Here is a 26,230-nt window from a genome sequence, read left to right as displayed (position 1 = left end):
TATTTTAGTATTTATACTAAATTTGAAAGCTCATAGCAAATCAGATGGGGTCAAAATTTTACACAAAAATGGTCCTTTGACTGACAACAGTTATAAATAAAAGATTTTTGTAACATGTTAACATCAGCACTTCATATGTCAGAAAATATGTGTTCATTTTGATGTCCATTTCTGTTGTTCAGACTGTGGAAGAGGAGGGTGGTATAGATGACATTACAAAGGAGAGAAGATGGTCAAAAGTAGCCCACAAGATGGGATACCCATCTGGAAGAGGAGTTGGAGGGATCCTTAAGGGCCACTATGAGCGACTCCTCTACCCATATTATCTCTTCAAAAGGGGAGACTCACTTGAAGTTGCGGTAAGTTCCTTTGACCTGTTTATTTTGTGTACTCTATGGCTGTTGTTTATTGGGCAAAAGAATCACTTGGACATAAAATTTGTATGCCTGCCAAGGTTATTACATCAATCTTTGAACATAAGATTTGTATGCCTGCCAAGGTTATTACATCAATCTTTGTATCTCTCCACCTATAACCATTTTTGTTTCCGCACAGAAACTTTCGTTTTATACCATCAACAGTGCTTTTTGTAAGTGATTTCAGCGCATCCTGGAACCTTAGATGCTAGTCTTGGATCCTCCGTTTTCTAAGTTTGTGCACCCAATAGATTTTCAGTAACTGGACCTATGTTCTCAGTCTTTAGAAACGGGCTCCAGTTGAAATAACATTTTCCCCAACATTACTCAGAGGTTACCCCCCCCCCCCAGAAACTTGTGCAAGCTGATGCTCATCATCCTTCATAATTTACATGGCCTCTCTCATATTCTAAATGAGGAGCCAATTGGATTTGTCACAAAAAGGTATCCAGTTTGCCTGAAATAAATCTTGAGCATGGTGATTAGATGTGGTGTTTTCATTTTGAAGTTCTTGCGGACGCTTCCCAAACTCTTTGCATTATCAGGGATGTAGAATAGGCCCATTGTTCCTTCCTGCCTCATGGAGGCATCCATTTGGGCCAGGTATGCTTCTTGTGATATAGTCTTGGACACTTAAAAAGATGGCAGTTTATATCAAGAATTTGACTTTCAATTTTAACAGCTTTGCCCACTTTGCTTTTATCTTTGTTTTGTTTACATTTTTGTCTTAAATATAGATTTACCTAACATCATATAGTCAGAATTGTGCAGATGTGTCAATCAACCCAAGAAGATACATTATACAGCAGTGCTCAAAGAAATTTTAGACACAGTCCCAGGACTGGTGACATAAATAAACTCAAAAGCCCAGATTCCAATTTCCACATGCCCAAAATTTCCTTTTATTTCTTCATATTTTCACACAACTTTGCATTAGCTACAATTTGTTTTGGAGGAGATTCCTTAGCCAAACTTTGTAGATGGCATACACTTAGGATAAATAAGGAACCTATTTATTTGGGGTCCAAAGTTCATATGTACTTTTAAGTTCATAAATAGCACTAATTTTCAATTTTGTTAGAATCTACTCTTTTCTTTTGAGTAGAAATTTTTTGCAAAATTGCTACTGATGAAACAGAAATTGTGTACAGTATTTAGCGTGTGTCTCGATTATAGCCTTGTACATATTTTCTTTAATGCTGATACATTCATGTTGACATGCACATCTATAAGTACTTAAAACTTTGTCCCGGTATTTCAGTTACGTTCTCAGCCAGCATTTGAAGAAGACGATGTGTTTGACAAAGATTACAAGCCGCATGGCATTGCTGCTAAAACAGCTGCTGGGAGCTACACTCGCAAACCCAAAAAGGAGCGCATGGTGAAGGAAGTAAGATACTGGTTTTAGTGTTTCAGTATGCCCTACCATGATAGGGGCATTTAGTATTGCACTTGTCTGTTTGTTGTTTTTAGGTCATTTCAGGGGGTGTATCGTCAGGCATCCTTGTTCCATCTCTTAGATTTCATAAAACACGTTTTTATAAAGTAAACAGTTTGGTATTGTCAGAGCAGATTAACACAAGGGAGTTAGGTATCTATTGCATGTGAGAAATGTTATTGGGGTGTCAGAATGTGCTGGGTAAACTCTATATATATTTGGTATCACGTGTACTGACATTGAGTCTTGTATCAAATTTTAACAGTCTAGTGACATTTAAGGCCTACAATGATTTTTAAGAAAAGCAGAACAGGGGTTATAACTTAATTACTGACTGGTGGCTTATGGTCAGGAGTCATTAAGCATCATTAAGTTAAATAATGAGTACGAATGTGTTCTTTTGCAATAAGCTCATAATAGGGATGTGATCTTCATAAATCATTAAGTCATTGGACAAGATCACATACCTTATTGTAAGGTGTTGCCACTGTGGAACAGATGAGAATCCATTTGATTTACTGCACAACAAAGAAGAAATCAATCCTTGCCAGTTTTCTTATTTGTTTCTAGTTTCCTCCAATTATTCCTTATTGAACAGAACTAGACAGTTTCAGCAGTTTTGCGATTGGAAGTTGCACATGTTCTCAGTTTCCCATGCTATAATAATTTTCACTTATTTTGTTGATGTATTTTGGATGGATAAAATAGTACATTGAAGTAACATGATAATATCACAGGTTGCCTATTTGAGGATTTACATTGGTCATAACCAAATTTGGATGAAAAAATTTCTCCATTATTTAGAATAATAAGACATGATAAGCATTCAGGTTGAAATTGGCATATTCAAGGCATGCATATGTACATATGGTATTTAGTTTACAAACCGGTCTTTCAGTATTTTTTCACTTTCTCATTCCAGTTTGGTCTCTTGGTAATTTGCTGGCATATTTGTTTGTATTTTGTGTAGCTTTGGGGGCTTTTTTGTATGTAACTACTTGCATCACTGTAAATTCCACACAAGTATTACTTGTGTAAATTATTTATTTTCTCTATGAACTAGTCAGTTATTCATTATTATCTAGTATTCCCATTCAATTTATTTGTGTACAAACTTTTGTATAAAAGTTTGCTTTTTTGTAATCATTTTGAGACTTGGATGTGTTTAGGTAAATTACCCTCAAATTATTGATCGGCATTAATATATATATATATATATATATATATATATATATATATATATATATATATATATTGTTTATTTATAGTATTTTCCTTCATCAATCATTATTTTTTTTATCTGATTACATATTTATCATTTATACAGCTTTGGAATCTCTCCCTTTTTGTGCATTTGTATTCATTGCCACAAATGTGGAATAGACATAGAGTGTTACCTTGTCCGACTGAAAATCAGTCCATTTCTGATAACTGGGTTAAGTCCCAGAACTCTGCATGTGAATATGTTTTACTGAGTACCATGCATTCCAACCAGATATAGGTCACTGTGACCTAATTTTCATGTACCAGTGACATTCTGTGTTGAGGCCAATTTCTCATGCATTGTTGGTCCCAGATACATGCAACATTATATAAAGATGCATGTAGGTGAGTGCAGCATTGCCTAACCAAAATTAGATCACTGTGACCTATCTTTTAAACTATAGTAATTTTTAGTTAAGTTTTACATTTAGTTCAGTTTTCTCAGGTATTATTGTTCTTCTGAGTCCTGCATCTTGGTACATAGATACATACTAAAGGATGTCAGTGTAATGTTTTGAATTGTAATATATATGCAGTAATGGCTCGTGTGATTTTTCATTTCTCCACCTATCACTACAAAGTCACTCCACATTGAGGTGCTGCAATATAGGGGTAAGTAGTAGCAACTCACCACTGTGACTCCACAGGAACATGTTACCCACCTCTACCATGGAGGGTTTGGAAGATGTCTGAGTGATTGACAGTTAAATAGCCAGTGCATAAAGACCATTCATGGACAGATGGAGATGTCAGTGTTTCAGAATTGGACACCAAAGGAAAAAATAGTCTTCATGTCAATGATATGTTTATCCAGTAAAACATGGTTTGAGAAGGGTCTTATTAAGTACACGTGTTGACAAAAGTTTTTTTATTCATAGCTTTTTTTCCTTTATTACCAAATGTAAACAAAAATTGATGTACCTTCCTGATTAATATGTAACCATTTAGCATGCCTATTTTACATCATGTTGACAGGAAAATGGATGACATTAACACTTTGAATTTGAGGCTTTTACTTCATTTCCAAGAAAACTAACCTATCTCATATTATACAGACTTGATAAGTGGCATATCTTTCATCTTTTCTCTAAGCATCATAACTTTATCTTATTTTGTCAACAAAAAAGGGACAAGTAATTTATGTATTTGTACATTTAAATTCCAAGGTACAAACATGACTATTTTAAAGAAAGCAGTAATGGTGGTGCATGCAATCAACAATAGCATGCATTCAAATGGTTGTGATCCCACAATCATGAGACAGCTTTTATTCTGGTGCAGTATGACCTAGTTTATACTTTTAATGGGGACCTGACTTAAGTGGATGTTCTAGACAATATAGCATATGTTCAAATAGATGTCAGACACAGCCTTGAGTCATTTGAATTCTAATGCAAGATGACCTAGTTTATACTTTTAATGGGGACCTAACTTAAGTGGATGTTCTAGACAATATAGCATATGTTCAAATAGATGTCAGACACAGCCTTGAGTCATTTGAATTCTAATGCAAGATGACCTTGTTTATACTTTTAATGGGGACCTGACTTAAGTGGATGTTCTACACAAATCAAGGCTAATGTAGCCATTTTCAGCACTGTCATAATATCTTGAAATAATCATCCGAAATGAGGAAGGCTATTTCTGATCCAGGACATGTGAAAAGCAGTTGTTTATATTACACAGAGCTACCAGGCTTGGTGCATTGTTATCTCAACCACTCCAATTATTGCCTCTCATTTAAAATGAAGTGTGATAATTGTCCGTAATAAAATTTGTTACTTAAATGAATAATCCTGTTGGAAATCTGTATGAGTTACAGAAAAAACTTCTCTCTGAAGATTATGCTGCAATCGCTGAGATTTTATTTAAAAACTGTGAGGAACACAAAATGCCTTGCACTAACAGTTACTTTGTGATTTACTTTCGCTTTCGTGTTTGGTCCAAAATTTAAAACTTTTGAGGACTTCAGTATGGACCTCAGAATCGAAAATCAATCAATCTTTCTCCCTGTGTATGTAGTCTTAAATACATTTCTGATTACTTCCAGGAAATATCTATCCACTCAATCTCCCTGTGTATGTAGTCTTAAATAAATTTCTGATTACTTCCAGGAAATATCTATCCAAAATCAAAGAATCTTTCTCCTTGTGTATGTAGTCTTAAATAAATTTCTGATTACTTCCAGGAAATATCTATCATTCCAATCTGTAGTAGTTAACATTAAATAATAGCACTGCAGTTTCTTTCTGTCATGAGGAACATCAATCCTGCTTTCTTGTCTTGTTTCTTTTTTAGAAATATATATATGGGATTTGCCTCTTCTGCAGAAATATAAATGTGATTTGTCTCTATTGCAGAAATATAAATATGAGATTTGCCTCTTCTGTAGAAATATAAATATGGGATTTCTGTAGATTTGCCTCTTCTGTAGAAATATAAACATGGGATCAGAAAAGCATGACTTATAAAAAAGGGTTCTAATTTGTATTTTGTACATGTCCAAATAGTTCCTTGTGCAGAAAAAAATATAAAATTTTAGTGAAATATAAATGAATCAGGACCATCAGAATTGACATTTACACCTGTAACACCTGTAACTGTAAAACATTGTTTTTGTTTGTTATTTATCTAGTATGTTACTAGGATATGTTGAGAAGGAAACCTTTGAATATCACATAGAAAGTTGTTCCATTGGACAAATGATGGGTCTTTGACACTTTTATGTAGGAATATCTTTGCAAATGTTGTAAAACTTTATGTTTTATAAAAACCTACAAGGTTTTGAGCTAATTGCTTTTTGAAAAAGAAATTATTAAAGATTTGTCATCAGGACAATTTTAGTGTCGGGGACTACTTTCTGTTGGTGTCAGTGGTCACTTTCAGTTTGAGATTTTAAATTCTGGATAGCTTTGTCAGTGGGTGTGTAAATTCATTTTAGGATTGGCAACCACCTTTTGAAGTAGATGTGGAAAAACTTAAGTTCATTCCACTGATACAAAGGCTCAATGAACTGGAGGTAAGACGTGTCTTTGCTATTACTTGCTTCTTCTTACTTACATCAGTGCATTTTAAATTCATCTTTTTAAAGCATCCCTAACAAAAAAACTTTCTTTTCAAATTATTTGTCAGTGAAATTTCAAGTTCCAGAGCCTGTTGTATTTTACATATGTGCATTTTTTGTGTGTGGGGAATGTCATTCAGAAAGCTGCCATGGGATACCAATTGCATAAAAATATTTGGTGATAAACACAAAAGGTGTCCAACATGACAGACAAGGGAAGAAACTCTTCCAAAAAATAACCCCTTATGTAAATGGTCTGTAACAATTACTAACACTGGCAAATTTTAGAAATTTATCTTGTGTATTTATTCAATCAATATGTGGATATTGTTTTGTGATCTTGAGGCATGAATAATAAGCTTCAAGAGCAGTTTTGGAATATAATTTGACTTAAGTCTTAAAATTACTTTATATCCAGACTTCTGCTCTTAAAAAACTTGCTAACAGTTGTTCTAGTAATAACCTAACAAGAAGAATGAAAACTTGTTTATATTTTATTGTAAAAAAAAACTCTTTTCAGGTCACATAAAAGTTTCTGTTTTTAAGTATTTTACATTCATTTATGAAATCCTTTAAATTTGTTTATTGCAAAATATATTTTCTGCTAGTCTTTTGTTTGAGGGAACAGAGTTTTGCCATTTGAGAGGTCTCCTTTCTTTACGTTTTCCAACCCTTTTCATGTCGGTTGATTGGATCTTGAAATTTTGTTTTAAATTTGTATGTTGTTTATACCAGATCATGGAATATATTTTATTTATTTTAGTGCCTCAATCCAGAAAAAAGTACATCTATTCTGAGCATATTTTATTTTCAAAGATTTGTTTCATGCATTGTTCCAGTTTTTAAAAAATTCTTAATTACATTTATTAATTTCTATTGTTATGTCTTTTGAAAGCAAATCTGCTTCATATAAGAACACAGCATTAGCAAATTTTTCACATTAACACATTTTCATGATTTGAACTAGAACAAAAAGATCTTCCATACATTTATATAGTTCCTTATAGGAAAGATAATGATTTATTTAGTAATTTATCAGAAAGAGATGACCTTGTCAAAGCTGTTGTTCTGTTTATCATTGTCCCCCTTAAGATTTTGATTTATACAAAGAAATATATACATCAGTTATATTAGTTTTTCAACTGCCATAAAAATTCCTTGTCCAGTGTTGAGGATTTTTTAAGCTTTTTGAAAATACTTGAAGTTGTGTGGTTTCATGTCTATGGAAATCCTGCACAAGGTATACTCTTCCTCTCTGTCTCAATCTCTATATGTTGTGAATTGAATCTGCAGTTTGTTAAAGAAAATATCAGTGTAAATGCAGCAGAGAATATCTTCATCTCCTTTGCATCATAGAGACTCTACTACAGTAGTCTAAATTGCAAATAAAAATTTAATTTCCACCAAATATAATCAATAAACACCTCCCACCAACAAATACTTACTGTGCACATACATAAAACACATGGCAATATTATTGCTATATTCCTGCTTGCAATGTGTACACGTTTTAGTTTAGGTTTGTGACTTTTTTTGTTTGAAATGTTCTGTTTGAGGGATTATAGGCTTGCTAATTTATAGACTTATTGAGATTTCCAATCCTTTTTTGTTGGTTGACAGGACTTTGTCTTGACATGTAGGTAATTCCAGGCTCAGCGAAGATGGATACCTGTAAGGGATTAAAAGATGAATGGGACCCTAGGAAAGGGCCTAAAAGCCAACTCCTTTGGAAGTGGAGGTGGAAATGTTCGACAAAGTTGACAACATGAGTATGGCTGCAGGAGAGTTTTTGTCTTTTGCATCATTGTTTTGGTTCATCTTGACATGGCAGCTCATCGGAGAGCTTTGTAAAATGAACTGATTTTGAAGCCAACAATTTCTTGTTTGAATCTTTCAAATTGGAAATCAGACTTTTGTTTTGTTCTTCTTTGCACAAGTCCACTTTCCATACTAATATTGCATTGGATACAAGGGAGAAACCCTTAGAACTTGAGGACGGTGATGACAGCATGACTTACCTACCCACAAAAGAGGTCTTTGTCATTGGGAAAAGGAGAGAAATTGATCCTCTCTGAAACTTTGATGTACACCAATATAAAATGTGTGTGGGGGTGATGTCGCATGCCTGGCAAGGTTAATTTTGATTCTAAAATGATAGGTCTGGAATGTGATAAGGAAGGTATTCCATCTGACAATTAACAAGTTTTGCAACATTCCATACTGGTAGAGACCTTAATTGGTCTTCCTAATGCACCCAAATTTTCTTCTCCTATTGAGGGATTCCTTTTAGCATATTGTATTTTGTTTTCCTTTGGTTTAAAAACAAAATTGGTGCCTGGACAATTTTTAATAGGGAGTGACACATTTTATCATTTTGTGTTGTGACCCTGAAGATATTACAGTTTTAAATAACAAAAAAAATATAACCAGTGCTCATCCCATTGTCCAGAAAGAACTGGAGGATTCCAACAGAAGGGACCCTGCAGGAAGCTTCTACCAGATATTCATTTACTTGGGACAGTCTCGCGTAGATCTTTTTGCAACCATGTCTGGTTTGCATCATGATTGTTTTTAGTGGCCTTTGATATCCTTGCACCTCAGAAAGATTGGACATCCAGTGTGCAAAGGCACAAGCTATTTGTTTTCTTCGTGTGGAGAAGGTTGAATTTGGCATATGTGGATGGAGTAGGTTCTCAAATAGCTATTTATAATGTTGGAGGGGTGACTGTCACACAAAACAGATATTTGTGTTAATGATGGGACTTTAATTTCTTAATGCATTTGCTTATGATTTTATTTTTGTTTATTACTTTCGAAGGTTTTATTCAAAATCATGATCAGTGCTGGTCTCTGATATTTGGATGAAAAGATTTCTGCCTCTAACCAGAATGGGTTAAAATCAGCAGAAATAGAGAAGAGTGATTGCAGCATGTTCAGTATTCATAATGTTCAAAATAGTTGCACTAAATGTGTTTTTGATGTTCGATGAATACTGATGATATTCTTTAATACTGTAAAAAGTTCTCCAATTCTTCTGCTTTACCACAGTTGTTGTACAACATGGTTATTGTTTAAAACAGTACCCTCAAAAGTAGGTTACAGTTGTACAACAGGGTTATTGTTTAAAACAGTACCCTCAGAAGTAGGTTACAGTTGTTGTACAACAGGGTTATTGTTTAAAACAGTACCCTCAGAAGTAGGTTACAGTTGTTGTACAACAGGGTTATTGTTTAAAACAGTACCCTCAAAAGTAGGTTACAGTTGAATATCAGCAACTGATTCCATACAAGTCCCCATTTTGTATGTTTATGGAATAAAATATTGGATAAAATGATCAACTTGATTGGTAATAAACCTAGATATATCCAGTATATCATAATTTGCTTCCAATTTTCTTTCAGAAATTTGTTTCGTCCTCAAGGATCATATGAAAACCTTTGATGTAAATTCCAATGATAATGTGATTTATTGCATAAGCACACATTAAATCAGTTTAGACTTTCCCCTTTGAAGGAAAAATTGATTAAAAATTTGAAGTTTTTACATTGATTAATAATGCATGAATTCAAACAAAATAGGGTGGGGTGGTGAAGATGTGAAACCAGGGCAAGGTGAGACAAAACTTAACTTTTTGTGGTTGGGTAGTCAGAGTTACAAACTCGACTGTATTACCTGAGTTACTTCATGTGTTGACCCTGTAGATACATTACATTTTACCAGTTATAAACTGCATTTTTAATATAAATTTATAATAGGAAATTGTTGGTGTAGCTCACAGGATTAAATTATCAGGTAAAGTATAAGTGACTGATATAGAAATGTACTATACATCAGACACATTTCCAAGTTGTAATGATATGCAATATAATGGAAATTATTGATTTTATTCAGTTTTAGACAATGCATATGGCTTTGCAACAGCTGACTACACCTTTTATAAATCTTTCTACAGTGACTTGGTAACATAGGATGAATGGTGTATGAAGTGATTAAACATGTTCAGACCGATCAACTGCATGTTGGCATTGGTGGTGGGGCTTTTTCCTTATCTCATCATGCTCTCACCACCTCAGCTGCAGTAAATGGAGAGCTGAAAACTCACACGTGCTGCACTTTTATAAAACCCAAGAGCAGGTCACAATGACCTAATATCCCCACTGTAATAAATTTGGTAAAGTGTTGTGTTTAGGTCATTTTTTATGTATTGTTTGCCTGAGAGATTGTTGGATTGTTGATGTGTCTGAAATTCTGTTACTACGACAAATATTTTGCATTTCAGGGAGTCTGGTTAAGTTTGCATTTAGTCAGAGTCTGTATTATTGACCAGATTCATGCAGTTTGTATGTAGATGCATATGATTATTTTACGAATATTAGGTCACTGCTACATTGCTTTGGTTAAGCATTTAGGTCAATATCTCAGGCAGTATTGGTCACAGGAGAACACAGGTATTTGTGTGGATACCTTCTGGTGAGTACAATAACACCCTATGAAAATTAGGGCACAGTGATGTACAACTCAAGCTTCAGTGACATCAACTACGTTTTGCATTTATGTCACTATCTTGGGCATTAATTACTCCAGTCATACAACTTACTATATAGATGGATCTTGTAGAGCACACTAGGTTACTAAAAGTGAGTCACTGACCTGCACTTCCTGCTTTACCATCTTCAAGTTTTGGCGAGTCAGTTTCCCAAGCATTATTTGGTCATTGAGACAGGCACTTTATTTATGGATGTGTCTTTGCTAGTAAACTGCCAAAATTAGGTCACTGTGATCCATATTTTTCATAACTTTGGGATACATATTTTATTTATCTCAGTTTCTAGTGCTGATAGTGCTACTAAAAACTTACCAACCATGCACATTTGACTTAAACTTGTACAGAAGAGAGCATGAATGGGGGCATTCTTGTTGTAAGAACACATTTCTTGTTATTTATACCTTAACAGGAAAACAGGAAAGCATCATAAACATGGACACTCATAATTTGAGATCATATTGCTTTAGAGTTCGAGAACTTGGTACACAGCTATGAGTGTCAGTGTAAAAAAGCACACTGGAAACTTGCAATAGCTTCACCGCTGTTGTGCAGTAATGTGCTTTTTATAAGTAAGTAATGGTTATGCCCCTTGAATTGTTTTAGCAACAATAATTCTGAAAACAGAAAAGATCGCACCTTGAATTTGTATCACCTTATTGGTAATAAAAACATAATTTTCTTTGTCAGGATCCTATGATTGACTACAACCAAAATAATGAGCTGAAGAAGCTCCAGTTTTTTGGTGCTGGACCCAAAGCAGCTGTGCCTCCTGTTAAAGGTGAGAATATTGGGTAAATAGGTATTTTGCATACAGAAATCTGAATATGTAAAAGTGAAACCTGTATATAAGGACACCATAACATCATAATTGTCTTCTTTTTTTTAACAGGTTCCACATACAGGTTAAATATGTAAATTAAAGGATTCATAAATGTTGTCCTCCTTTGATAGCAGAATCTTGGTACACTGCTCACTCAGTTTAGTTCACCTGGATAAAATATGAACCTTACATTAAGCACAGGTGGGTGTGGGACCCATTTTGTTCAATTGTTCATAAGGTAGAAGAGCTTGGGATGGTCTGTTGTCTATTGTTCTTGAATCCTTTAGCAGAGGTTTGTTATCACTACTCAAACTACCTCAAGGAATGCCATGAAACACTACACACATTTTCATCCTTTGGTCTTTTTGGTCCTAAATGAAAAGGGTGCTGCTTGGATGGTCACATCAACATGGAGTTTTCACTGAAAGATTTCTTATGATGTCCTGTTGATTCTTGATGAAAATGGTGTCAGTTTTATGTCCAATATGGCCATCCTGTAAATCTTATTATTGCAACTTCTGAATGGTAAGTCATGTTGATGTGGGGTTTTCAACAGAAGACTTGTGATGCCTGGTTAGTCTTATATAAAAATGGTGCCAATCTGATACCCAGTATGGTCTCCACAGTGGCCATCTTGACATTTTTTGTTATCACTGCTGCTAAGGTGGCGCTCTACAGTTTCGTATTTTGCATAGGGTTAGGATTTTAAAGAAAAAGAATTTCCCCGGCTTTCCTCACTGGTTATACTGGCTGTTTAAAAAAGACCTTGTATATCTTAGGTATAATTCAAAGAACCTTTAATTCCCTTTATTTTGGTGTATGATTGATGAGTGTACTATGGGTTATAGAGTATACAGCTTGGCCTTACTTCAAATGTGCACCTTTCAAAAAAGTGCTAGCTCTACTTGGTTATTTTCACTTCCTGAACTTCAGAGGTAAATTGTATAAAAAAGAGCCGATAACTTTTTTTACATTTTATATATTTGGTAATTCATTCATTGCACTTTCAGAAGCTGGTATTGTCTAGTCTGGCAAAATTCATTTTCCCTATTTTAATAGCTGCTATGTATAGTGTACTTTAGACTAATTCAGGCTGATTTTTTAACACAAGGGAGCAGTCATTTTAGTTAGCATTGTGCTTAAATCATGTAAAATTTCCAAAAGTACAATATCCAAAAGAAATATCATCCACATTACATTAATGTAGTATAGAGGTATGCCAACATTCTCTCCACTATGCATGTTTTAAATGCGAACTACTTCACCTTACATACGTCACTCTCTCAAAAGTACATATTATCTGGTGAGCGCCCCCTAAATGGATGGTTATATAAACATGAGGTTTTAAGTAAAGGATTTTTTTATATCTAGTTGGTCCTACATGAAAATGGTGCTATATGATGTCCAATATTGCCACCACAGTGGTTGTCTTGTAAATCTTTTTTCAGCTTATGAATGGAAAGTCATGTTTCCATGGGGTTTTACCAGAAGACTTCTTAGGATATCTGATTTGTCCTAAATGAAAATAGTGCCTATCTGATATCCATTATGATAGTGACCATCTTGAAGTTATTGTTATCAGTACTCCTGAATTTGATAATTATTTCAATATGTGGTTTTCATCAAAAGACTTAATTGTGTCTAATTGGTTGGTCCAAAATGAAACTGGTGTTAATCTGATGTCCAATATGGCATCATTGTATTCTGTAACATATTTTAATTTTGTAAGACCAGGTTTTTTATTTTTGAATCCATGTAAGAGCTCTGTTGCTGTGTCTTGCTTTTCCTCCAACATGGATTCAAAATAAAGCACTACTTTATAAACAAAAATATGTTGCACAATACACCTCTCACTCAGTAATCGTAGGAAATCAATGAAGTCGATAAAGTGATAACATTCTTTTCATATAAATTATGCTGATGTGCATTAATTCAAAATTCATGCAAAAGTAAAGATAAAGTTGCCTCTCTTTCCTTATAAAGCACATAATTCTTCATGGTAAGAACTGCATCCATTACAATACTTTGGTGACTCTCAATAAAATGCATCAGTACATATTGCAATACACAGGTGATGATACAGTTGGTATCGTGACACAGATTCCTTGTCTTTGTATGTGGTGTCTGTGATTTCGTATAAGCATGAGGCTAAGTTACTAGTATGCCAGAATAATGCCATCAACACCTATCAGTATCTGTCAAATGAAGCTTAAGAGAAAGCATGCTGGCATTGAGACCAATTAAATCTGTCAAATGAAGCAGATATGCCAACGGATTACAGAACTCAAGGAACTTGAAATTATTGTTTCATAACATACACATCAACAAATTGGAATAATTTCTGCAGAAAACATCCTAGTTATCAGATTCTTTAGCAAATTGTGTTGCATTTGGCAGTTTTTAGCCAGGAGCAATCTCATGCCATTGTTTGCTTATATTTCATAAACCTCTTGATTCATTTTGGCTATACATAGGAATAGTCATCTTGAAGCTAAGATTTTGGCTTTATTAAATCCCTGCTGCTTTGAGGATTTAGAAAAGGTCTGTTGTGTCCCCCTGCATGTGATTAGATGTGACTTCGAGGGTAAAGTCATTGTTGTGATTCATTGGTTAGCATACAGAAATTGTGACTGAAATGGTACGTGTTCCGATTTTAGCATTGGACCATCCTGTGTTGGTTACATGTGCTGCTAAAATGGTGCATATTCATTTGTGTTGTTTGACCGTCCACTATTGTTTACTGTGTTGACTGAAATAGTACATATTCAGATTGTTGTATTGAACCATCTTGTATTGGTTACCTTGATGGCTAGTGGCACTGGACCATCCTATATTGTGACTATGGTAACTAAAATGGTGAATATTCAGATTGCAGCATTGGACCATCCTGTATTGGTCACATTAATGACTGAAATGATGCATCTTCCTGTATTAGTTACCTGGCTTCTGGTTGTAGTATTGGACCTACCTGTATTAGTTACCTGGCTTCCGATTGTAGTATTGGGCCTTCCTGTATTAGTTACCTGGCTTCCGATTGTAGTATTGGACCTACCTGTATTAGTTACCTGGCTTCCGAGTGTAGTATTGGGCCTTCCTGTATTAGTTACCTGGCTTCTGATTGTAGTATTGGACCGTCCTGTATTAGTTACCTGGCTTCTGAAAAGGTACATAGTCTGATTCTAGCATTGCACCATCCAGTAATGGTTATCATGGTACATCCTTGATGGCTAGTGACATTGGACCATCCAGTAATGGTTATCATGGTACACCCTTGATGGCTAGTGACATTGGACCATCCAGTAATGGTTATCATGGTACATCCTTGATGGCTAGTGACACTGGACCATCCAGTAATGTTTATCATGGTACACCCTTGGGTGAAGTAGTGTGGAAATAATAAGCATTAGATGTAGAAAACATTGAGTAATTTGGTGAATGAAATTTTTTTCAGACGAGAAGCCAGATATAAAAGAAATTCCAGTGGAAAAGAAGGAATCATGTGAACGCATGAAGACTCGTGAAAAGACTCCGGTGCCATACTCTTATGTAAGATTCTTATCAACTTTTATGCTAATAGTCATATAGGGCATGTATGTGCATTTACTCATCTCAAATTAAATATAAATTGTTGTTTTATAATTTAATACTAATTTTGTTTAACTCGAGTCTATTCAGTCCCTAGTTTTGAATGTTTTGCACCTGAACTGTCATAAAAAAAACTATGGAATTTTACGGAGGTGGCGAGGTACTAAACTAGGTTAAGTCAAGAGAATGTAGAGTCTAATCTTTATAATACAGGGTATTATGAATATGTTTATCAGCATGCATAGTTTTCATTTGGACATCACAGCGCATGATAGTGAATCCGGATTGTACTTGATCACAACTTTAGGTTGATCTTGTCCAAAATGTCTGTGTACTTTTATTCTGCCATATGTATTTCTTGGGGCAAGTAAATAGTGATCTTTCTTCTCAAAGAAGTGAATGATTGTGATTTAAAGGTATGTCGTATAAAGTTCTAAAAGAATGACCACCAATATTTGGTGTTGAACACCTACATGACCTGATGAATTATAAATTTCCATCCGTTAGAATGTTCAGAAGTAGAAAATGTTAACTATTTGATGCATGAAACATTTTGTTGCAAGATCAAGGAATTTTATCTTGCATTAAAAGACGGGTTTCGATAAGAGACAAATTTAGCCCCCAGTCCGATTCTTATGAAACTCATATAGTCCCACTCTCTTCCCAAACTATGTATTTAGTTCTATCTCAGGTGCTTTTAATAAAGAAAATCTATTTTAAAAAAGCCAATGGTTTATGTCTCTGGCATGGAACATATATCCATGGATTATGGACAGTATACCTAACATACCTGTATGTAGCTAACTGCTAAAAGAGATACATCTAACATTCTGCATTTGCATACAGTGTGCTAAATAGTCAATGATACTATATATAAATATGTATATTTCTTTTGAAACATTGTTTAAATGATGAATATATTTAGGTTAAATATGGTTGATTACTTCACACGCCTATTTTCATTTTACAAGTTGTGCTTATGTTTATGCTTTACAATGACTAAGGGTATCATAATCTTGTTAACACATTCCCTCATAACAGCTACAGCAGACAAGGCATTGTGACCTAAAATTGATATGCACTAGTCTCATGCAACAATCCTGTTATTAAGGTTTGTATAGCTATATATTTTCTGTAGATGAAATGAGACCTTTTAAAAATGACAAATGTAATCTTTTTAAATTCAATTTATATGAGACACGTGCCACCCATTTATGACTCAGGGACCCAGTTTTTCTTTGGAAAAGGGAGGGGAGAGGAAACGCAGTTGCTCAGTTGATAGAATGTCATATCCATAATCTAAGGGTTGCATATGCAATACCTTCCCAAGCCACAGCCCGTGTTGGCTGTGTCTCTTTCTGATTGGAAAAGGCATTTAGCTTCACGTGCTTGGCATGATGAAGTCTATAATGTCATTTTTTGAAAATAGTAATGTCCTGGCAACCAGTTGAAATTTTAAATGTACTTCAAGAGCTATTTCTAAACTCTTTATTCAGACGTTTGGAAAGATAGCAGTTTGAGTTATTCGTCAGAAACATGTGACAAATGGAGTTAGAAATAAAGAAATGGTATGAACAGAATACACACAAATTAGATAGAGCAAAATAAATAGAAACTAATTTATTTTTAAAGAAAATAAAATTTTGAGGAAAAAAAATACAAATGGACTTGAACAGCTGCTGTTTGAATACATTATTACTAACAAGGCATCCATCTTACATTTACATTGATCTCCATACACCAAGTGTTGACAATTTACTTTATATAAACAATTTAATAGCCTGGTGAGGTTCCATAGAGTAATAAATCAAAGCTTTGATTATCTTTTTATTTTATTTTTGTGTTTAAAAAAAATAATCTGTACACATAACTGCACTAAAAGTAAATTGTACAGTAATCCATTTCTTTAGTAAATATTTCTTTGAAAATTGCTGCAACAATTTTTGTTAGAAGATGCCAGTAGCCTATTGAGGTCAATTTTAAATTCTGTCTTCAGATGATAATGAAATTGAATGAGGATGCCAATAAATATTGCATTTTTTTAATGTATAGGTGTGATTCACATTATATGTGTTATGATCCTGTTTGCCTGAATGCCAATATAGTTTAAATCATAGAAAACTAACTATAATTGATAACTTAATCTGATGAAATAATAAAAAATACATGGATATTGTATTTGTTACCGCCATTCCTTTTTAAAAGACCATTTTAGTTCAAAATTGCATCATTGGCTGCTTCATTTTATTTCTACAGCTGTGAAAATCGTTTCTCAATACAACTTCTCTGTATTAAGCTATATATTCATATTATGATTTGTGCTTAAGAATGCCTAAAAAAAAGCAACCAGGTATAGAAAGAGAAAAATGGCATTTTGTGTTACTGTGAAGTGACACCCTAAAATTATATGATGACAAAAATGACACAAGATCAAAGTTACACATTTTGTCTTCATTTTTCTGCTCATTAGCAGAGAGTGCAAACGAAAACATGTATAAGATTTGGTTATGTGTTAGATGGTTACAAAAGGTATTGTCTGTCAGAAAAATTAAATATGTTCTCAGTTATGCTGTTAGTTTATGAAGACTTGAGAGCGGCTGAAATTTTGCCCCCAAAATTAGTTTTTGATTGAACACCTGCTCATTTAGGAACAAAATTAAATGTTAATTTCACACTATTTCATGGTGTCATATGCACATATGTTACTGTTGATATAAAGTGGATATGGCATAGCCATAACAAATACTGTTAAAAGCACTTTTATTAATTGTTAATGGTTCTAATCAAACCATGTCCTTTAGTGACATTTTAAACTTTGTTATAAATGATGATATCAAATCACAAGTAGATACTGTTGTTGTTTCAGTTGAAAACTATTGTAAATCTAATTGCTCTCTGGACCGCTTTGGAGTCCTAGTGGTTAAAGCATCTGACTCAGAAGTGTGAGGTCGTCGGTTCGAAACCCGGCTGAGTCATACCAAAGACTTACAAAAATGGTACTAACAGCTGCCTCGCTTGGCACTCAGCATTAAGACTTGAGTGTTAGGACTGGTCTGCCTGGTGAGAGGATAATGTGACATCATGCAATGTGTCTGCAGCTTGATGCCCCAGAGCTAGACATCACTATAAACTGCCACACCGTAGACATCGTAGCAGTATGACTGATTTTTTTTTTAAAGCTACATTAAAAATCTTAATCAGACGCACAATCATGCTCTGTCTTTGTGGAATGTGGAAAAGGAAGACATTGGTGAAATTTAATGGTTGCAATTAGTTGTGAAGTATTCCATAAACAAACGGAGACAGTTACACAAAATTGGTTGCTGGAAATATATTCCATATCTTGAGAATGCAGAAGTTATTTGATTCTGGATCAAAAAGCATGTTTCCGATTTTTAATTTTTCAGGCTAAATTCAGATATTTGCTGTTGTTAAATGTCATCATATTGTACTAGTAAGCTTCTTTCATGTATATTTCTACGGTGAAGAAAAACATGCAAGAAAAATGTAGCTCTGTATTATTTTGCATTAAATGCTATAGACAGTAATCTGTAATTCGTCATATTAACAAATGATTCTATTTCCTATTTCAAGCAGTAAATGGAATGAATTTTTTTAGAGCAGAAGAAGTTGTCAAGAATCGAGAGTGAGGTTCACAGGTTAATAGAGCTTTTACCTATTTTTCATATACATTTATCTTTATTTTAAACAATCTGCAGGTTGACATGTACTACTGCCATGTGTGTGGCCGTGGAGATGGGGAGGAGTTTATGCTGTTGTGCGATGGCTGTGATGATGCTTTCCATACGTACTGCCTCCTTCCACCTCTGGCAGAGGTTCCAAAGGGGGACTGGAGGTGTCCCAAATGTGTCTTACAGGTACGTAGAAACAAAATGGCTTTTCTACATTATTCAGATTTGTGTGGAATCTAATAGAGAAAAATTATGTTGGTTTGAAATGTATACAGACATTACTAGTAGTATTGCCATGAAACTTTACACACATATTCTTCCCTTGGTCTAGTTGATCCTAGATGAAAATGATGCTGTCAACACACCCAATATGGCTTACATTGGCCAACGTAGTGGCCATCTTGAAAATCTTATTGTTACTCCTCCTGAATGAATGGTCATATCATACATAAAAATGGTGTAGATCTGATATCCACTGTGATTACCATGGCAGCCATCTTGATCATCTTATTGCAATACTCCTGTATCAATGTGGGCTTTTCACCAGAAGAATTGCTCTTGAATGAATCCAATATAGCCACCACACATCAGCCTTGAAAATCTTGTCATCTCTAGAGTGTTAGCCCCTTCCAGGAACTTGTTTCCTTATCTGTATTCACTTGTGAGCATGATTACACACATGTTTGAATGGATTTGTATTAAACCCTGTTTGTGGATATTTCTGATGAGTACTTTGAATAATGGCACTTAAACAAGAGTACTTTGAATAATGCCACTTAAGAGTACTTTAATGCCACTTAAACAAGAGTACTTTGAATAATGCCACTTAAATAAGAGTACTTTGAATAATGCCACTTAAACAAGAGTACTTTGAATAATGCCACTTAAATAAGAGTACTTTGAATAATGCCACTTAAACAAGAGTACTTTGAATAATGCCACTTAAATAAGAGTACTTTGAATAATGCCACTTAAATAAGAGTACTTTGAATAATGCCACTTAAACAAGAGTACTTTGAATAATGCCACTTAAATAAGAGTACTTTGAATAATGCCACTTAAACAGGAGTACTTTGAATAATGCCACTTAAATAAGAGTACTTTGAATAATGCCACTTAAACAAGAGTACTTTGAATAATGCCACTTAAATAAGAGTACTTTGAATAATGCCACTTAAATAAGAGTACTTTGAATAATGCCACTTAAATAAGAGTACTTTGAATAATGCCACTTAAACAAGAGTACTTTGAATAATGCCACTTAAATAAGAGTACGTTGAATAATGCAACTTAAATAACATAGCTGCTTACCAGATATCCTAGCAAACATAAATCGAGTCATACATGCATGAAATCTATCTGAAAATTACTTATTTCCTCAGAAATTGCGAGTATTAAAATCATTGTCTTTAATCTGCTGAAAAACAAGATAAAACTGCAGCATTGATGAAATGTGACCTGGTATTTGCATTATTAGTCGCATCAGATTCACAACCCACATTTTCAAATGTAGAGAGAGAAAAAAAATTTAAATGAAAGTCGTATACTGGATGAAAGAACAAAAAATTCTCATATTTACTCCGAGAACAACTTCTGGAGTTTTGTTGTATCACGTGATTACCACATTGACATGTGTTCTCTGCTTGATGAATCAGATTGGCCAGTTCTTTCTGGTTTTTACAAAAGGTATCTGACTTTCATTTAATATAATTGAATTTCTGTACAACAACATTAAAAAGGAGTGTGTTGTTGATATCACATGACTATTGAACTTCCGATGGCATCGTTTGAGATTTATGAAGTCATGTGACTAGTAAATGGCGAGTACTGGGTCAGGTTTCACCTATGCCGTAAATTCGTCTAGTCTGTCAGTGAATTAAAGATATAATGATTATAATACTTGCCATTTCTGAGAAAATAAATCATTTTCTTATTGTTTTCATGCAGGTATGAGTTGATATAGCATAGGTTTAAATTTGCTAGGCCCGCTGGTAAGCAACTACAGTATGCCGCTACTGCATGGTGGCGGCAAATTCCAAATTTTTGGTATGCAATTGCAATGACCCCACACCACAAAACATAAATGTCCAAATGTGAAAAATGGGGTGGGTCTATTCGGAGAAAATCCGGATTAGAAAACGGACTGCTATTCGTTTGAAGCCAAATTTGTAGTCCAAATGTCGAATCTCAGAGCTGAAATGAGAAATTCTCATCCCATGTGTTATATATTAAAAACCAATACAAGCCCTTATATCAGTACAGGTTTTAAGGGCTGGTTTAATGTATTACAAGAAGACAAATTAATTTTACAGAAAATTCAGTCCTTGTTCAGACAACAATATATAATTTTGAAGGTCTTTTGTCAAAATTTAAATCAATCCTTTTGAAAATGTTTTTTAAATGATGCATTTTTAACTAGATCATCTTATGAGGTGTAGGTTGTTTGAAAACTCTTGTTTGGGATTCTATTGGAACAAATAAATTCAGGGTTAAACTCTTTGTTACAAGGCAAGATTCTAATTCTTTGCTTTTTGTGTTTATACTGTAATAGGAAATGTTTACCTTGTATAAGATATATATATATATATATATATATATATATATATATATATATATATATATATATATATATATATATTGCTTTAGAATTAAAGGTTTGAAAGGAAACAATACTAATTTATGTTCTTTATGTTCTTCCCACTTAGCAACATAGTGCAGGTCAGGAAAGTAAAGTTTTTATTCTGTAAAGTAAAATGAATTTACATGCCCATTTATAAAATATATAAGAACTTGTTTCATGTGATACATTTTGTGCTTTTGTACATGATCTTTTCTTAGATATTTTGGAGAGTCTTGAAAGGGAAACATCTTTAGATTTAGCAGATGCATATTTTATAATCTAAAATGTTCTTTAATTCCATTCAGTAATGGTCATATGTGAACCTTGAAAAAATTAATTTCATCCTGGAAATGACCTGGAAATTTATCTTTAGAAAAGCATGGGAACCATGCAGAAAGTCCATTTTAAGTTCCATCTAGATGCTCCACTGATGATAGGCAGTTAGAGTGCCTATCCAGGGTCATCACCCTGCCTCTAACCAATAGCTGAATTGCAGGAAAATGGTTACTCAATACTCGTTGTACAGCTTAGAATCATACTGTATCCTCACAGAGTGCCATGGATGCGTTGTTCTGTTTGACATATGTATATTTTACTTCATGTTATGTAAGTTGTTCTGAAATATAATCTACTATAGATATTGACAAGTGCTAAACTAATTAACTTTTAAGGCACAATACTGCTAATTTTTTATAGACCTTTCCTAGAAACTTTATTTCATTCTGTGTAGTCCACTTGTATCATTGGTATTTTCCTGATATTTTGGCAGGCCTGCAGCAAGCCACTTGATCCCTATGGCTTTGAGCAATCCAAACGAGAGTTCACTTTGCAAAGCTTTGGAGAGATGGCAGATGAATTCAAGGCCAACTTCTTCAAAATGCCAGTCCATGTAGGTTTCTTTACACTGTTTTCTACTGCAAAATGCAGTTCAACTTTGATTTGAAAGAATCTATTTTGATTTAATATTTTAAGTGGAAAGAGGAGGTATTTACGGTTACATATGTAAAAACTGCTAGTTCAGTGATTTCTCCAGGATTTTCATACAGAATGGGAATTCACCTCTCTAGCCTTGTTTGTAATGTGGGTTGTGGTGGGTGGAGGCAGATTTGTATGATAGAAGCTGTTTGTAAAACTTAGACCTTTAAAATTTCTGGATATGAAAATGTGATGATTCATTCTGTGTGTAAATATATTCATTCCTGTCTTTAATGAATTCTGTTAATGAAAAAACTTAACTGGTGACTTAATAAATTCAAAATATATGTATTTTAATTTTTAAACTCATGGGTACAAAATCATACATTTTAATTTCTGTTCTCATCATTAGAATTATGTGATATTCATTTATAGATGGTTCCCTGTGAAGTTGTAGAGAAACAGTTCTGGCGCCTAGTCAATTCTATTGAGGAGGATGTGTGTGTCCAGTACGGGGCTGATATTCATGCTGCGGAAAATGGCAGTGGCTTTCCTACAAAACAAAATCAAGACCTCTTTCCAGAAGATGAGGTATTTCCAGAAGATGAGGTACACAGTTAAATAAAAATGCAAAAATGGTTTTAGTTGCAGAAAATGTAAGCTTGAAAATTGAATTACAAATATGACGTGTTGCCTTGCAAAGGCAGAATTGTTGCAGCATTTTATTGGAAGTAAATCTTCCAGTGTTGTGGAACTAAGTAATTTCCAGTACAAAGTGAAATTAAGGGTACTAAGGAATAGTGTGTAAATAACTGATGAAAAATTTATACAGTATCAACATCAACATTTATATTAGCTTTCATAGCTAGAGTGCTAAGTGAGATTATGGTATGGCACTGTTTCTGTTGTGCTTCATGCATCCATCAGCAATTTACTTTTTTTAACTTCTCAAAAACCACTGGACACATCTGGGCCAATATCATCCTCCCATAAAGGACTTTGACATTTCTACAAATTATACATACCTCCCATCACATATGACTGACATTACTCAATATTATAAAACCGCTAAACACAATTTTATAGTATTTTCCAGAAAACACTTTGGTAGGAAGATCTTTTAGATGATGCTGTCTGCCGTCAAATGTGGCAGTCATAGCGTTGAAAAAAGAAGAAAAAAAAAACTTTCTAAACAACTTCACCAAAATCACTAAATATAATTTGTCCACTCTTGACAGAAAGCATCCAGGCATGAAGACCTTTCAGATTTACAAATTATGCCGAGTAGCTTTAAAATAAGGTTACTTATAAAAATAGAAAATCTTCAAAAGAAGTTATGTTCAGATGTGGCCATCATTACTAAAAAGAAAACGAAAATGTTTCAAGGGGATTTTTTCTCCATTGAATTTGACCAAATTTGTCAGCAAGCATCCTGGTATAAAGGGCTTTCAGGTTGGTACAATGTGTGATGATACACCGTCAAATACAACTGCTATAACTACAAATGTCAAAGAAAATGGAGTTCTTAAAAATTAAAAAAAATGGCTCACTGAATTTGGCAACATTTGCCAATGAAGGCTATAATCTTAACAATTGTTGGCCACTGTTATTAAAAATAGACACAAAAATAAAATTTCTGAAAAACTGCACCACAGAATTTAACCAAACTTTCAAGAAAGCTTAAATGGTTTTCAAGTTTGTATAAATGATGCCAAGCCACTGCTGAAAGTAGAAAACATTTATTGTACAGCTTTGTATTTAAAAAGAAATACTTAACAGAATTTTGAGCAACTTTGACATGGATCTTTCCGCCATATGTACCTTTTAGGATTGAACAAACAATGTTGATGAGCCATGGAAGAAAATATAAAACCTGAGAAAAATTAATATACACAGTCAGTAGCATTGAAAGAAATTTAAACAGTCGTTTTCATAATATACACAGTCAATAGCATTGGAAGAAATTTAAACAGAAGCGTCCATCTGACCCACATTTCTTATCCAACTATACTTGCATTTAGTTATTAGACAGATGTCAGCCAGGTGAGTGATCAGAGGTCCGCTTGGGGCTCTTTTGATGAGTCAGATTCATTGTATTCATAGTCGTTGTATTGTTTATATACAGGAGTACATCAATTCTGGATGGAATTTGAACAACCTGCCAGTCTTGGAGCAGTCTGTATTGTGCCATATTAATGCAGATATATCAGGAATGAAGGTAGTCTCAAATGTTTCTTTACCTGTTAATTTTTTAACTGATAATTTGATTTTCATGTGTTGAAATTTGAATCAGCATCTTCCAAAAAACAGAAGCATCTTTTTTGTGGCATTTATAAAAAACAATTTAATCTTACATGGTTAACTTTGTGTTTGATAGGGATGCTCAGTCCATATTTCTGTATTGAATATCCAGTATGGAACTGTATAGGTGTTTTTACTTACATTAATGAGTCATTGTTCTTAGATGCATTGAGATGAGCCTCTGAAAATTCCAGTTTGTTTTCAGCTTCATTCACTATGTATAGAGAAAAATATTTGGAAAGCCTAAAACAGGTGATATGTTATTTACAAAAAATCTGCATGCATGTGTTGTTTGAGGGAAAGGACTTGTTTGATACAGTTTATGAATATGTCTTGATTCTGTCTGTTGGTTTCAACATTACCGTATGCCATATCAGTCTTTCTGTCATAGTGGAACAAAACATTGGTGCATTTTTGTATAGATATTAAGTCCTATATATTGCGTAGATTTTATGGTATTTTCAATGATTTGAAATGAATAGTATTGAAATGAATAGTAACTTGAGCATTGTGGCATCTAACTATTTTAGGACACCATGCTAGACTAAGAAAGATACTAGTATACCAAGATACTGCACTCCACACATTTTATTGGTAACATTTACCATACAGTCATTATTGGTAACATTTACCATTCCCGATTTATTCTTAATTTCATTCCATTCTCACAACTTATGAAGTGTGACCTTAGAAATAACCTTATTTAGCTTTCTTTGGGACGTAATGTGCTAAAAGTTGGCAAAGGTGACAATTTTTGGCCTGGAGGTATTTCTGCTTTCCAGGCTTAAGGCATGGTGCCCATTCATTATTACCAGATATATTTTGTAAGAAGGTATAGATCAACTGGCAAGGTGATATGACTGAAAATTGTTAAAGCTATGCTAAAAATTCAAATCGTACAGACACACACACACACACACACTTTTGGGCCAATTGTATATATCATAGGACTTAATAGAGTAGATGGCATTCAGAGTACAATCTTTTTTTTAATAAAATTGGCAAGCAGAAGTCATCTGTTTTATATGCTTACTGATTTTTACATTCTCACATACGTTATACACTTATCCATCTGTTCTTACAATTGTATGTACATTTGTATGCCTGTCAGTACAACCATACAGTGGTTACCTTTTATGTTTGTACACAAAAACTTTGGTTTTGTACCATCTGCCTTTTGCAATACTTTTAATGGCTTTGATTTCATTAAACAAAGCCTATTGATTTTGTTGTTAAAGGATCAAAGGTCAGCAACCCTTACTGAAAGAAGATAAATGATTTCTGGACAGTAACGTTAGTTATGCTGGACAAAACTGGACCACACTTTTTAGCTGGCTTACATTTGGGATAAGGAAGAAATCTATTTATTAGTTGGGTCCAAAGTTCAGAGGTCATGGTCACTAGCTGAAGAATGAAATAATGTTATCAGCACAAAAGAACTAATTCTTGTCCAGGTGTCTTTTACTCCGAGTGTGTTAGTTGATTACACTTTGGGTAAGAAAAAGCCTGTTGATTTGTGGGTCAGAAAGTTAAAGGTCAAGGTCATTAATTGAATTAGTTTACATTATAG

General features: G+C 34.0%; 1 protein-coding gene across 6 annotated transcripts in view; it reads left to right on the top strand.

Annotated features, from left to right (window-relative positions):
* Nucleotides 1-26,230, top strand: part of LOC149803945 (lysine-specific demethylase 5A-like) — a 103,939-nt gene that overhangs the window by 11,298 nt on the left and 66,411 nt on the right. The window contains exons 4-12 of one of the 6 annotated variants that reach the window (XM_089953753.1): nucleotides 183-359; nucleotides 1,690-1,806; nucleotides 6,059-6,136; nucleotides 11,415-11,505; nucleotides 14,999-15,093; nucleotides 18,852-19,010; nucleotides 22,214-22,333; nucleotides 22,795-22,968; nucleotides 24,485-24,577. In XM_089953753.1, the coding sequence (XP_089809879.1) occupies nucleotides 183-359; nucleotides 1,690-1,806; nucleotides 6,059-6,136; nucleotides 11,415-11,505; nucleotides 14,999-15,093; nucleotides 18,852-19,010; nucleotides 22,214-22,333; nucleotides 22,795-22,968; nucleotides 24,485-24,577 (1,104 nt within the window). Of the gene's footprint in view, nucleotides 1-182; nucleotides 360-1,677; nucleotides 1,807-6,058; nucleotides 6,137-11,414; nucleotides 11,506-14,998; nucleotides 15,094-18,851; nucleotides 19,011-22,213; nucleotides 22,334-22,794; nucleotides 22,969-24,484; nucleotides 24,578-26,230 lie in introns of all 6 variants that reach the window. The other 5 variants (XM_089953754.1, XM_089953752.1, XM_089953756.1 and 2 more) reach the window with 5 other exon arrangements.

The sequence above is a fragment of the Sinohyriopsis cumingii genome, chromosome 3 (assembly GCF_028554795.1).
Source record: "Sinohyriopsis cumingii isolate HCF-2022 chromosome 3, ASM2855479v2, whole genome shotgun sequence".
NCBI classification, from domain to species: Eukaryota; Metazoa; Mollusca; class Bivalvia; order Unionida; family Unionidae; genus Sinohyriopsis; species Sinohyriopsis cumingii.
This window is presented reverse-complemented; position numbering and strand designations above follow the sequence as displayed.